Source organism: Aedes aegypti, chromosome 2, assembly GCF_002204515.2.
Source record: "Aedes aegypti strain LVP_AGWG chromosome 2, AaegL5.0 Primary Assembly, whole genome shotgun sequence".
In the NCBI taxonomy this organism is placed as follows: domain Eukaryota; kingdom Metazoa; phylum Arthropoda; class Insecta; order Diptera; family Culicidae; genus Aedes; species Aedes aegypti.
The window spans coordinates 43,467,189-43,482,406 of record NC_035108.1 but is presented as its reverse complement, the minus strand read 5'-3'; the positions used below and the strand labels follow the sequence as shown (position 1 = coordinate 43,482,406).

At 41.9% G+C, this 15,218-nt stretch overlaps 1 protein-coding gene across 15 annotated transcripts in view; it reads left to right on the top strand.

The window, feature by feature from the left end:
* The window catches only part of LOC5577064 (calmodulin-binding transcription activator 1), a 616,782-nt gene extending 601,946 nt beyond the window's left edge, over window positions 1-14,836 (top strand). For 13 of the 15 annotated variants that reach the window (XM_021840664.1, XM_021840660.1, XM_021840663.1 and 10 more), the window contains 2 exons: window positions 11,460-11,487; window positions 11,591-14,836. In XM_021840664.1, the coding sequence (XP_021696356.1) occupies window positions 11,460-11,487; window positions 11,591-11,722 (160 nt within the window). In that variant the 3' untranslated portion in view covers window positions 11,723-14,836. The remainder of the gene's footprint in view (window positions 1-11,459; window positions 11,488-11,590) is intronic. The other 2 variants (XM_021840668.1, XM_021840666.1) reach the window with 1 other exon arrangement.
* Window positions 14,837-15,218: the final 382 nt, after the last annotated feature.

Genomic DNA, 15,218 nt, shown 5'->3' with positions numbered 1-15,218 from the left:
TCTCTTCTAACTCCCTACTCTATTCTAATAACTAATGTTTTCCTGGTATGTTCGCCGATTTCCCGTTCTTTTCCCCATCATTTGTGATTCCCGGGTTTTCAACGCTTTTCCCGGATTGCCCCGATGGATGCACTTCCTGACATCGGAATAAATCGATCTAAATATTCTTATTTTTGCTAGCAAAAAAATGTAATAAAGGGCGACCACGAAATTATAGCGACACATTCAACAGGACATAACTTTTCTAGCATTGGGTAAAAATCAACCTAATTTTGCACACTTTCTCATTGATGTGTATTGTTTACATGCTGTCAAACTCGAAGTCGTGTTTTTCGATTCAACGAAAATGGAGGTGATCCAATGCGAGTCGAGAGAACAAATTCTTTCCAAATACTTGGAATTTGCTGACCTGTCGCACCGGCAGTTGGGAAAAATGTTGAACATTCACAGTTCAACCGTCTCCAGAGTGCTGAAGCGGTTCCAGGAGCGGTTGACGTTACGGTAAAGGAGCTGGAAGAAAACTGGGACCGGAGAACAGAAAGACGGAGGGAATGATGAAGCGGATGATTAAAGCAAATCCCAACGTCTCAAGCCGTGATGCAAAGAAGAGAGCTGGACTACATAACTACATATATACAAGGTACAGAACTTCCCAAACCGCGGTGAGCGGTAACAATCGACGGCTAAAGCTCGGGCACGGAAGCTCTACGAGAAGATGCTGACAAAATATGGCTGCTGTATGATGGACGACGAAACGTTTATAAAAGCCGATTTAAAGCAAATTCCGGGGTTGGAGTTTTGCACCGGCAAGAGCAAGTTCGATGTGGACGACAAATTTAAGGAGAAGAAAATGTCTATGTTCGCCTCGAAATATCTCATTTTACAGGTCATCTGCTCTTGCGGACTGAGGAGTAAGCCTTTCGTGACAAAGGGCACAGTAAATGGCGAGATCTACAAATCTGAGTGCCTCGAGAAGCGCCCTTTGCCGTTCTTGCAGCAGCACGACGAAGCTCCGCTATTTTGGCCAGATTTGGCATCATGCTACTATTCTAAAAGTGCCCTGGAATTGTATGAGGCCAATTCTGTCCATTTTGTTACAAAGGACATGAATCCGCCAAACTGTCCGGAGCTGCGCCCGGTGGAGCAGAACTGGGCAATAATGAAGCGGGAACTTCGGAAGAGCAAGAAGACAGTCGAAGACAAAAAGGACATGTTAATAAATGAAAAAAAAAACTGACATACTGGTACCGGATGACACTGTAAAGATTTTGATGGAGGGCATCAAGCGAAAATGCCTTCAAATTTACACTTAAGGCTCTATCGATTAACTTTACTTTTGATTTTTGAAGTTAATAAATACCCTAAAATTTTGGTTTGCTTTTAAACATTATAAGAAAATTGGCATGACATTTTCGGTGTCGCAATAATTTCGTGTTTGCTCTTTACATTCGAATGAACTAGATTCAATTGAAAATTGGATACCGGGTACCCCCGTTTGTTTGACCACATTTTATCTGAGCACTTTTTAAAGAATAAAGGTGTTTTTTTTCTGGAACATAAAGTGTAACGCTGTGGCGGTAAATGGGAAAGGGAGATTCATGGTTAAATAACCTTCCAAAATCGCTGATATTTGAACAAGGTTTTGGTACAAAAGTCCCTCAAAATTTAGGTTTTATTTAACCCGTATCGTCCCAGCAAATGGAAAAAAGTTCAAATTTTTAACATCTCGGCAATTCTAAATGGATTGCCTTCGTTTAAGATCGAATGAAATTGTATGGATGTTCAGTTTATCGAAGATAATTGTGGAAATGTTCACTAGTTTGGAGTTATTCTGGTGGGTCACTAGGTCAAGTCGGGTAAAAATGACCCCAACTTACCTTTTGATTAAGTTTAAACCCAACTTGCCAGTATACTCCATCCAGAGTTGCTCGCTATCACTTTCAACGCTTAACATTTGTTGATTGGTACAGGCCGACTGTGATACAATCTGGATCATTCTATTTATATTACATCAACATCATCATTATTTATATTACATCAACATCAACGTCATCACTAGCGCATTGATAGCGATAGACTATGAATATCACTGATGGGTTAGGTTTAGCCATAAAGTAAGTAAATAAAACAGCAATTTATCAACACGATTTTTTTACAATGCTGAAAACGGATTGAAACTATGTGTTGGTCACTAAAAAAAGATACTGAGATCAGCTTTGGCCTTGGGTATTTTTCGATTATTAATGAGACGTCTTTAGAAACGGTCGATAATATATTTTATATTTCTTCTATACTGTCGAAATTTGGGTGTCAACCGTCATTTTTTACAAAAACTAACTCAGGCACGGTAGTTAGGAATAATTTCAAGGATATTGGCTATCTTGATGGCATGTCCAGTGATTTAGCTGTAAACCAGGCCTTAATCAAAAATTTAAAAAAAGAATAACGCTATTATACGCTTAAAAATACTTCAATCCTATGAAAGTATCGAACAAAATAAAGTGCAAGTATATTAAATAATGTTACAAAAAATCAGGACCAATACGTCATGTGTGTTACTTTCACATAAGCTGAAAAATTTTGCGCTGATTCTTACATATATTTTCTGGATTTTTCAGCGTGTGTTAAAAACACACGCCTGATGTGTTGATTCAGAAGATCTTAATTTTGCACGAATAGTACTCAATATTGTGCGATTTCGTTTAAGCTTGAATATGATGATAATTTACATCATTTTTGCTTTAAATTCACGTAGTTTTACTCGCTTGAATATTATTTACACGAATTTTTCTAAGTGTGTATATAAAGCGTTCATGTTACAAGATTCGTTTCATTTATCATTAGGACCAATGACCATTTTTTTTGCATGCGTATATCGTGTGGCAGGTACCATGATACTTTATGCCCTGGGAAGTCGAGAAAATTGCCAACCCGAAAAGATCCTCGACCGGTGGGATTCGATCTCACAACCCTCAGCTTGATCTTGCTGAATAGCTGCGCGTTTACCGTTACACGTTTACGGCTATCTGGGCCCCCTGGGTTTTAATTCATCTTCACGTTAATTCGAACTTGTTCTGTACTTTCTGTTGTTGGTAAGTTCATGAAATACTGTTTCAAGTCTGAAGTTCTTTTAATATCCATAGCGTTCACTTAATCAGCAAAAAAGTTACCTTGAAACTAGATTTATACCAAAGGTGAACGTTGGAGTTCACTGCTTAAGTGCAATCCGAACTATTGGTTGCTTGGAAACATAAGGAAAATAATGAATGATATAAATTATTCCGTAGTATTCAAAATATCTGTTGGCGCAAGAATGGGGACCGCTACCCTACTCAAGCAAGCGATGCAGATAACTTTCCCCGCACGGGCGGCTGCTACCACCAAGCAATTGAAAGCAGCATCCAAAATTTCTGTATCTCTCCCTTTTTCTTAAATTCTCCTTTGTCATTCTTTTTTGAGCCTTCTGCCTATTGAATTGCCGAATTATATAAACCCCCAACATCAGAAGCAAAATACAGTAGTTACGAATTGAATTGTTAAAGCCACACGCCATCCCGTTTTTCCCGAAAGTTTTGCCGGTAGTTTGTCCGCCTTGTGACCCGTTTTCGCGCGCTTTTTTGGACCTCACGCTTACATATGGTCCTTCGAGCCGGATCGCGAAGTCTTCGCCGCGAATCGCGTAGTCTGTGACCGCTAGTGCCCGTAAATTGGCCCCGTCGCCGCCGTATCGGCCCCGAGTGCTTCTGCCATTTGGCATAATAGTGGTGCAGAACAAAGCAGCAAGTGAGAAATGTGTCGGACAGTGACTTTTGTTGAACGACAAGTGCGTGAAATCCACCAGGATGGATAAGCTAATCCGCGAACGTAAATCGCTCGAACCGCGGTTGAAACGTATTTCGGATACGGTGGACAAAATAAGGCCAGAAGAAGCCGAAGAAGTCGATATTCAAATCGAGCTGGACGCTTTGAGTGATGTGTGGGCTGCGTTCTGTTCAGTACATAAGAAGATTCTGGACAATAGTGAAGATGACGAAGCCTACGATGACGCAGTGCACCGCCAAGGGCGTTTCGAAGCATGCTACAGAGTATTGAAGAATCGTTTATTGAAAATGCTAAAGGTAGTGAAGGATCGTGATGGTGTCGTTTCTCAGCAAATTCCGCCGAACGACGTCATCAGACAGCTAGCCGATCAGCAGGCCGAGTTTCTTCGATTAATGTCTTCCAATATGGCTGCCGGCCCTAGTTCCTCGGCCGTCGTGCACAGTAACGCTCCAGCATCTCCTCTCTCGGATCTCAAGCTGCCTAGGATGAATATGCCCATTTTCAGCGGGAATTACCTAGAGTGGCAATCCTTCTACGACTTGTTCGACAGCTTGGTGCATCAAAATCCGTCACTGAAGGACAGCCAGAAGCTGTACTTCCTGAAAACCAACTTCGCCGGAGAAGCTGCATCTTTGATTTCCCACCTGAAAATTGAAGATGCCAATTATCAATCGGCACTGCAGAAGCTGAAATCCAGGTATGACAAACCACGTGAGATCGCTAATCAACACATCAAGCGATTTCTAGCTCAGCCAGCTCTGACGTCATCCTCATCACAGGGCTTGCGATCGCTTCATGACGTGTCTGATGAGGTTATTCGGGCCCTCAAAGCGATGAATAGGGAAGACCGCGACACGTGGCTTCTGTTCATACTGAGCGAAAAGGTGGATCCCGATACCAAGCATTTGTGGTGCCAGAAGATGGCCGAAATGGATGAGGCGAACATCAACCTCCAGTGCTTCCTCAAGTTCGTCGAGTCCCGCAGTTTCGCTCTTCAATCCGCTCAACCGAGTAAGCCAAAAATCAGTGTGCCCTTCAAGCAACCTTTAAAGGCTGCACCTCAAAACCGAGGAGCTACCGCATTCGTCGCCACGAACCCTCCGTTTTGCAACGTTTGCAACAAGCAAAGCCATCATCTCTACCAATGTGGTAAGTTCATTCACATGAACTACGAAGATCGACTCGCTCACGTCACTAGAATGAGGCTGTGCAACAATTGTCTGAAAATACATTCCGGTGAAAGCTGCCAATCAGGTACGTGTAGGAAATGCAACTTACCTCACCATACCTTGCTGCACCCGGTTTCGTCATTCGCAAGTTCACAACCTTCAACATCCTCATCAGTCAGAGCCCCTGCAAATCCTGGAACTGCAGCTCAGTCCCTAATTTCGGCCCTCGACTCACCAACCTGCCTCGATGCGTCAAGCGTCCTACTAGCAACCGTTGCCATCAATGTCTTGGATTGCCATGGTCGGCCCCACGCCTGTCGTGCCGTTTTAGATTGCGCGTCGCAAGTCAGCTTCATCAGCCATGATTTTTGCCGACAACTTGGTCTCAAAACATCAGCAGCCACCATGGATCTCGAAGGCATTTCTTCCACCCCAGCACACGCCGATAAATGCGCCGAAATCATCATTGCTTCTCGCTGTACGGATTATCGCACCTCCGTATCGTGCATGGTGTTAGAAAGAATTACCAAAATGCTTCCCTGCAAGCCAGCGCATATCGATGATTGGCCTATACCAGGATCAATTCATCTGGCCGATCCACTCTTCCATCGCCCGGGTAAGGTAGACGTTTTACTGGGCATTGAATTATTCTTTCAGCTGCTCGAGCCTGGCAAAATCGCCCTCAGTCCCGACAACAGCTTGCCAACACTACAAAACACCAAGCTCGGCTGGGTGGTCGCTGGTCGTTATCACGATTCGAACACTTCGATTAGATCTCACGCTTCGACCTGCCTCTTGACTTCCACCGACGACGATCTCTCTCAGCAGTTGCGTAAGTTTTGGGAACTCGAGGAGTACGCTCCAACGTCGAACCATCTCACCGAAGAAGAGCAACGGTGCGAACAACACTTTGCTGACCACACCATTCGCGATGAGACGGGAAAATTTATTGTGCGTCTCCCATTCTTGATGGATCCCAATCAGCTAGGTGAGTCCCGACTAATTGCAGAGAAACGCTTTCGCCATATAGAGAGAAAGCTTGATCGGAACCCACCGCTCAGAAGTGAGTACCATGCGTTCATCCGGGAATACATTGATCTTGGGCACATGTCACTCGTTGAGGATACTACCACCGCAAGCAAATCAGTTTATCTCCCACACCATTGCGTGGTCAAATCAACAAGTTCGACCACCAAATGCCGAGTGGTGTTCGATGCGTCGGCAAAAACTACCAGTGGTCTTTCTGCTGATGTGTGGCCCCGTAGTTCAGGACTCCCTGATCAATATATTGGTTCGATTTCGCTTCCCACCAATCGTTCTTGTTGGTGATGCGAAGCAAATGTATCGCATGGTATGGCTGCATGAGCTCGATCGTGACTTCCTCAAAATTCTGTGGAGGTGGAGCAAGGATGATCCAATAGAGGAGTATCGTTTAAATACCGTTACCTTTGGGACCAAGAGCGCATCCTATTTAGCGACGAAATGCGTGCAGCAACTTTTGAACTCCTATCGGGAGCAATATCCTGTAGCCGTTGAGAAGGCGGAAAAGGGCATCTACGTCGATGACGTTCTCACCGGCGCAGACTCTGAAGAAGAAGCAAGGCTGTTACGAGATCAGCTCATTGAAATGTTTGGCGCCGGCGGATTCCACCTCCGGAAATGGGCTTCGAACAGCGCGGCAGTATTAGAAGGAGTTCCTGTTGCTGACCTGGAAATGAAAATTCCGATTGAGGAGAGCGGTAGCTGTACAATCAAGGCCCTCGGAATGCAGTGGCAGCCGTGCAGTGACGAGTTCCAGTTCTCCTACCAACCAACCGAGATCCTTCAGCCCACAAAACGCAGCATCCTATCGCAGATCGCTAGTCTCTTCGACCCCCTCGGCCTTCTAGCACCAATCATAGTGAAGGCAAAATTGGTGATGCAGCGTATGTGGGAGCTGAAGGTGGCCTGGGATGCAACTCCCCCCGGTGAGTTAACCAACGATTGGTTAGTTTTGGTGCAAAAGTTCTCGCTTCTCAACTCGTTTCAGATTCCCCGACGTGTAATCGACATGCACAACTGGACTCGTCTCTACCTGCACGGCTACTGCGACGCATCTGATGTGGCCATGGGCGCTTGCATCTATATTCGAGCTGTGGGCAACGACGGTAGTACTTCGTCCCATCTACTCTGCGCTAAATCGAAGCTGGCACCTATTGGCAACGGCAGAACGACTACACCCAGGCTTGAATTGTGTGCGGCAGTTATTCTCGCACGATTGATCACCAACGTCAGAGCTGCTCTTTCCACGACGATCTTCTATGAGGTGCGAGCGTTCTCCGACAGCAAGGTTGTCTTGGCATGGCTGGCTGGCGGCGCTGCGAGGTGGAAAACCTTCGTGGCTAATCGTGTCGCAGAGATATCCACTCACCTTCCGTCCATCAACTGGACTCACGTAGGTACTCTTCACAATCCGGCGGATTTAATCTCTCGGGGAGCCTTTCCCGAACAGCTTCACACTAATACTCTTTGGTGGCACGGACCAGCCTGGGATCCATCTGAGAGTAAAAACGAAACAGCACCAAACAGCGATTTGGACACTATTGATCGACGGCACGTAGACAGAGAGCAACGAACCACAGCCGTGGTTTGCTTCACTGTGTATGAGAATCGTTTTTTGGACGACATGATCGGCAGGTACTACCCAGATCTCAAAATCCTTCTCCGAGTCACAGCTCGCATTCTTCGTTTTGGACACCCTGAGTTCCGAGACTCTACCCGGCTCTCTCCAGATGAAATCACATCGGCTCTGAGAAAGTACCTGCAGCACACACAACAACAAAATTTCTCCGGGGAGCTCAGTCGATTGCAGAAAGGTCTTAGCGTCGATCGTAGTAGTTCGCTACGACAACTCAATCCATTCCTGGATGAGCACGGCCTCGTCAGGGTGGGCGGCAGGCTCCAAGAATCGGATCTCAGTTACGACAACAAGCATCCGATCGTGCTGCCCCGACATTCGATATTGACATCGTTAATTCTTCTGCATGAGCACCAAGAGCATCTCCACTGTGGCCCTCAGTCGTTATTAGCTGCTACACGGACTCGGTTCTGGATACTACGTGGCAGCAGTGCCGCCCGAAAGATCTGTCGTGATTGTGTGAAATGCAATCTAGTCCAACCTGCTCGCATTCACCAACAAATGGGACAGCTACCTGCCGACAGATTGAAGCCACTGCCTCCGTTTGCCATCACAGGCGTTGATTACGCCGGTCCGGTGAACATCGTCGGACGAAGAACACGTGGAGCAGTACCATCAAAAGGATACATTTCGCTGTTCGTTTGCCTGGGAACACGAGCAGTGCACCTAGAAGCAGTATCGGATCTAAGTGCCCCTTCGTTTCTCGCTGCCTTCACCCGGTTCACCAGTCGGTACGGAGTGCCCAGCAAGATGTATTCCGATAATGCGACGAATTTCCGAGCCGCAGCTAGGACACTCCGTGAGCTATACCAGCAAATTGATGCAACTGAACACAGCGATGAAGTCAACGACTTTTTCACCGACAAACAGGTGCAATGGGTCTTCATACCCGCTCGATCTCCACATCATGGTGGGCTGTGGGAGGCTGGAATAAAGGTGGCGAAGACCTTCCTCAACAAAATCGGAGGTAACTATAATTACACCTTTGAAGAATTAAGCACTCTTCTTGCCCAGGTTGCTGCGTGCATGAACTCTCGTCCGATTTCTTCAACTTCGGATGACCCTGCGGATCCTCAGCCGTTCACGCCCGCCCATTTTTTAATCGGTCGCCCCTTGGACGCTTTGCCTGAGGTCAACCATCTCGAACAACAAGTTAGTTCCTTATCAAGGTGGAAATATGTTCAGCGAGTCGCCCAGGATTTTAGAGCTCGGTGGCAGTCCGAGTACGTTCTGTCACTGCAGAAGCTATCAAAATGGCAACAATCATCCCCCAACATTGCCGAAGGTGATTTTGTGCTCCTGGTCGACGACAACGAGAAGCCTCAGCAGTGGCCGTTGGGCCGTGTTCAAGAGCTTTTCCCCGGAAATGATGGACACGTCAGAGTGGTTGCGGTCAAGACAGCTAAGGGAGTTTTCCGTCGAAACGTCAGGAAGCTTAGACGGTTCCCTCTCGACAACGACGAGTACGTTCCTGGAAGACATGGAGTGGAAATTCCTACTCGTAATTTGGTGGGCGGATTATGTTGGCGCAAGAATGGGGGCCGCTACCCTACTCAAGCAAGCGATGCAGATAACTTTCCCCGCACGGGCGGCTGCTACCACCAAGCAATTGAAAGCAGCATCCAAAATTTCTGTATCTCTCCCTTTTTCTTAAATTCTCCTTTGTCATCCTTTTTTGAGCCTTCTGCCTATTGAATTGCCGAATTATATAAACCCCCAACATCAGAAGCAAAATACAGTAGTTACGAATTGAATTGTTAAAGCCACACACCATCCCGTTTTTCCCGAAAGTTTTGCCGGTAGTTTGTCCGCCTTGTGACCCGTTTTCGCGCGCTTTTTTGGACCTCACGCTTACAATATCCTTTGCATTACGTTGCGTTGATTAATCAATTTTGGAGTAGGAAAATGCATACTCCTTTTTTCCAATCCAACATTGCTTTAATTTTGTTATCAGCAATGGATTACGTACATGGCCTGATTCGATACTCGCCACATAGTAACGCACATGCACTAGTATCTATGCACAAAAAATCGCTAAAAGGTAACGCGAAAAATATTTGTATGGCGAAATGTATCTAACGAATTTTTTCTCAAAATTGAGAACTATTTTCGATAGAATATTTGGTACCGGTTGTGCGTAATGATAATGACTATCACGCCTACCAAATATTATTTTTCGATTAATGCTTTCATTTACGAGAAATTTGAAGTTAGATGCCTTTCCCCATACAAAATGAAACGAGAAAACTTCTGCTGATCAACTGTGGGCAAGAGCAAAGCAGGTAATCCATTGGAAATATTGAAAAATATAATGTGAAACTATATCTAATTTGATCAGGGTTCTTTTGAATTTTTTGTTGGCTAATTTGCTAATTCTGATCTGATTTGATTTCCAGCAAGACCAGAACCGGATCTGCGATCTTGCCAGGATGCTCCTAGAACGTTTACAATATTTAAATGAAAAGAACATTTTAGTTTTCCAACACATTTTAGTTTTCCAACACATCCTGATACTACCATTTGCAAATAATGTATTACACAAGCCAATGATTATGAAATATGTGAATGAACCCTTAATCAAATGGGAGCTTGTTGACATTTGTCACTTCTTTGACTCGTCTCACCTCACCGACTCGCAGAAGAATAAGCCTGACTGAATTCGTTAGGCTTTGCTCTTTCTGACGAGTAACAACATCTATCCGGCCATCGATTTTTAATTAATGTATCGTTCCAGAGACAGTTCACTTATTACGTGAGACATTTTCACCGAAACTCATCTTTATAAGGCAGTATTACAATTAAGCCATATCAACTAATATTTGAACATATTTGGCCATAATCAGCTTAGTAACTTGTATTAATTGGCGGAAATTGGGAGATGCTAGAGAGGTCTTAGCCCTCCTTGAAAAGTTTAACCCTCTCCTAGAAAATTTAAATTATCGTGCTAAGTATGCATCATGCTTAAGGAATTTAGAGCCCCCCGATTTCAAATTACGCTAATGCTTGTAATTGCTCTATTGTTTCATGTGTGTTGTTTGCAAACATCTCCCCCTCCTCATCCATTTATTTTAAATTGTTATTCTTAAATTTTTTACTTCTGGGAACTTTCCTGAAGATAAAAAGAAAATTCATGGAGATCAAATTATAATCAATAGTAAATCCTTTGCATGGGATTGTCATACGGACATCATTCTCAGCTATTATTTACTAAATCACTCTAATCAATAATGAATAGTTCAATTTTAACAATATCCCAACAATATTTGGATCAGATTCGGTCAGAAATATTCGGATCCAAAGCAGCTGAAATGATATGCATCAATGATGTTATATATTTGATCAAGTGAGCATAGGAGCAATAAAATGCGAGGATTCAAATTCATAATTTGACTATGAAAATTTTCAAGGCATACTTTTTAAATCTCTCTTGTGCAATGATTATTTCGGAAGACTGTTTTTCCGGGCCACAACTCTTTCAGAATTGAAATCATATTACATGACGCACAAAACAAACAAGTTTGGTGACAAGTGCTCACATCAGCATAACGGTTAACGAATTTCGAATGCTTTGTGCTTGTCCCGAGCTCTATATTGTCCTACGAGAAATTTTCTTTAAATTTATCTCAAAAATATTTTTGTGGCTTTTTATCTATTTCGCTGGGGAAAGTCAGAGGATAGCAAGTTGCATAAGTTTAATGGGGTACACTTATTTGAAAGTATATTCGTCGACAAATAATCTACTTATAACTAATCATATAAACTCATTTTTTCCTATGCTTCCCAAACAAAAGTACCTGGGATGAGCAAATGACAAACTTGGTAAGATTAGTAACAAATTAACGGTCCTTTCCACAATTTGCGATTCTTATTATTCCAACACTGACGCATCTTTTCTCTTTTTCCCTTTTTCGTTCCTAACCAGGCTGCAGAGAGAACGAGCCGAAAAAGAGAGGCAGGTCCACCAACGCAGGGCGGAGTACCTCCAAAGCTTGCAGTATCACGGGGTACCGGGAGCACCCGAAGCTCCGCCTACCAGCGATCCAAAGTGAACTGAACACTCCTCCACTGGTGCGGATGACAGAAAGGCCGAAGGCAGAAGAGCATAGAGAAAGAGAGAGACAGCACAGGGCAGAGGAGAATCTCCAAGCCAGCGAGCGCCGCATTTGTTACGCAAAGAGTTAAGAGTTATTCGTTCATTAAGTTACGTTTTAGTGTTTTACAAAGACGTACAAAAGATTAGTTATTTTCTTCAAAACGTCGCATAAGGGGACATTGAAAGTTTGTGTTGAAATTATATTACAAGTGAAAAGATTGCGAATAAGTTTACATGGTTTAATTTGTTCATCAATCGGAATCGTTTTAGCCCACTGTTTTATTGCGTGGAAGATTTCGCGCTTGCAAGCTTGCGTGCAAGAAGGTGTCCAATCAGAACTTGCATAGCATTATACTTTGGTGAAAATGTGGTGAATTACGGCAAGGGTAGAATCAACAATCGCGGGCAATTGAAAAACTAAATCAGATACCTGACTTTTTATATAGACGTGAAATAAAAACTAACTACAGATGATGTTAAAAAGCAAAACTTGATTAAAATATGAGCAAATTGTGATTATTGTTTTCAGATAGGCGTTTCCTAGCCTACTTCAGCATAGAGAAGCTGCAAACGATAGATAGAGTAGAACGTTGGAAAAAGGAAATTTATTGTAAAAATACAAATTTAAAAGTAGATATTTTTACTAACGGTAGTCAATGAAAACTCTAAGCCAATCAGCAAAAGAATATTTATAGATGAACCAGAGAATAAGAGAGATAAAATTTAATTATTGCACAGCTAAACGAGTAAAGTTGGCTAGTCTAGTTGGAAAGAGAGAAGAAAAGATCGAAACACCACCCAATAAAGCAAGTGGAAAATATAAAACTTTGAAATCGTTGGCTATGGTTGTTAGGGTTGGGTGGAAAAACTTGATCTTGCAACAAGGTCGTGGAGCGTACGACGAAAAAAAATCGACGACCGTGGCTTAGATTTGCCATGGGGAGGGAAAAAAATGAAAGAAGTGATAAAGAGAGTGTAGATCCGCGTAAGTCTCCGATTAAAATTGATCTATTTGTGGGTGCGCACTCTTGTGTAAATACATGATTGACGAGTCGTTAGACGAATGTTTAGGACCTAAGAGAAACGAAAAAGTTATTTCACTAGAGAAGGAACTCTTTTTAGTTTTCTATTTAATTGTTGATTTTGTTGTTCTTGAAGAAGTATATTACCGTAGAAAATTAAAGAAAACTGCTACCGTTTATCTCTTTATAAATGAAAACAGTAAGTCGTGTGAAATATTGATGAATTTTGAGCATTACGCTTTAATCCAATGCGCTAAACTTATTCTAGGGATTCATGAAGAAGCAAATACACATAGACACATACAGAATATAAAAAAAGGTGATTTATTTACTTTATAGAAGACGAGCGTCCATCTTATGACTTTGAAGACTTGTGAGAGATTAAAAGATGCAAAACAAAATCACTACGACTAATTGCAAAACTGAGCAAAAGTTCATCAATATTTCTCGAAACAAAAAAATGAAAACGATAAGAAATTTATGATGCATACAAGTTTACCACAACAAAACACATCCATTTTATTCTAAGATATTTAAAACCAAACCTACCACACATTAAATAAAATAAAACATCAACTACTACTACAGCTAAGTTAGAGGAACTTTGATAGATGACAAATGATAGGTTGAACCAGAACTTTTGAGGAAATCTCTTTTAAAGAACATTCAAATGAAAAAAAAAAACGCATAATCTTTAATCAAAAACGTTACTACCAACTTATTACATATATATATTGAAGAGAACGATAGGAGGTGACGATAAAAAAACATATACTAAAAGTGAGAAAAATTCATTCAATTAAGCAGTCATAGAAGCATGAACATCACACCATTTTCGCATTGTTATCTCTATCAGGTGAAATGTAGAAAAGGTTTTTTTTATTCGGTAGATAGATATTCGTTTGCTTTTATCGTTTGAAACGATGTAGGGTTCGCAAAAGCGTTTTTTGTAGGATGGAGAAAGCAGGCTTCGATCAAGTAGGCTTGGGATGTATGTTTCCTGTATACGTAGATTATTTCAAATTTTATTCGCTTTTAGTCGCCTCGGGCTACAAGTGATAATGGTTGATTTAATCGTTCATCATATTTGACAGACAGTAATTTGTTTCGATTTTGTTATTTTTGATTAAAATCAATGTTTTAAAGATAACAATTATTTTTTAAGATTGCTGAGTGTTTGACAATGCACTTTCCAAACTTAAGTTGAATCTTTTACAACAGACATAATTGGAGCTTCTAGAGAACAAATTTGACAATGAAAATTCAATCCTCCTTGTATAAAAACTTTCTCTAAAATATTGTATATTAGCTGCATTTAGTCCACACCCAATTATTTAGGGTAGCGCAAGAAAAATGAAACATATATAACATAAACTTTTTAACATCGAAAATTGGCAGGTCCAACATTCAAAAAGAACATTTTTCCACAGCACTCGTTGAATGAAACAGTAATCAAAATAATCAATCGATTGAAGCTTTAAACTACGAAACAAAAAAAATGAAGAATCAATTACCCTATTCTACAAACTGATCCAGCACACAGAATGTTCCACCAGCTAGCGCTGAGTCACAGTTTTCCCTTAGATCTATTCTAATCCAAACCAAAACTATGGCAAACCTGTTGCGCTGCCCCTAACACTGAACAAAAAAAGTAACGAACAAATCTTATTTCTTCCATTTTCCGATTCTCAATAAAACTTTTGAAAAACATTAAACAAAATCTTACACACACAAATATGCATAAGCGATTCAGTACACTAACACAGACTCACAGTTGAAGGTGGTTTTAGTGATCATTCATTGATCGCCGCTTTTTAGGTAATTCGAATAGCAAAAGTCTTTACATTTTAATAATTATGTTAATCGCCGTTATCGCAATACTAGGTCGTTTCGTTGCCAATGTTTTTCTTCTCTTGTTTATCATTTAAGTCGATGTAATCGATTGCAAAATGTGCCGTTAGGTTTGCTTTATAGGCCCTAGTGTAAGTTTTTCGACGTATCGGTCTAATGATATCCAATAAATTGTTGTTTCTTTTATGCTGTTCCCATGTGATTGGATTTGAGTTTTTGTTTTATTTCACCTTCCCTCTTTGTTTCGCATTTTCAGCTTGTGTGCTTTATGGACTTGCGGTGGTTGATGGTTTAGTTTGCGATTTCATTTTTTTTCTTGTTTTTTTTGTCGACAGGAGCAACCCAAATAACTTTATTTTTGTGGTTAAATGAGTTACATTTAAGGTTGGATAAAATTGTCTGGATCTCAGCGCATTTTTTAAATTACTTATTAGCATTTCCTACTTTCATCAAAATTCCTTCTCGCTGGGACTTAACTCACCTCTTCGACTTGACAGTAGTACTTCCGTAGTTATGTAATGGCGAACAAAGACCCTTTGCTTCAAGTTCCGTCAATCTGAGAGTGAGTACGCTTCTTGAGCTGT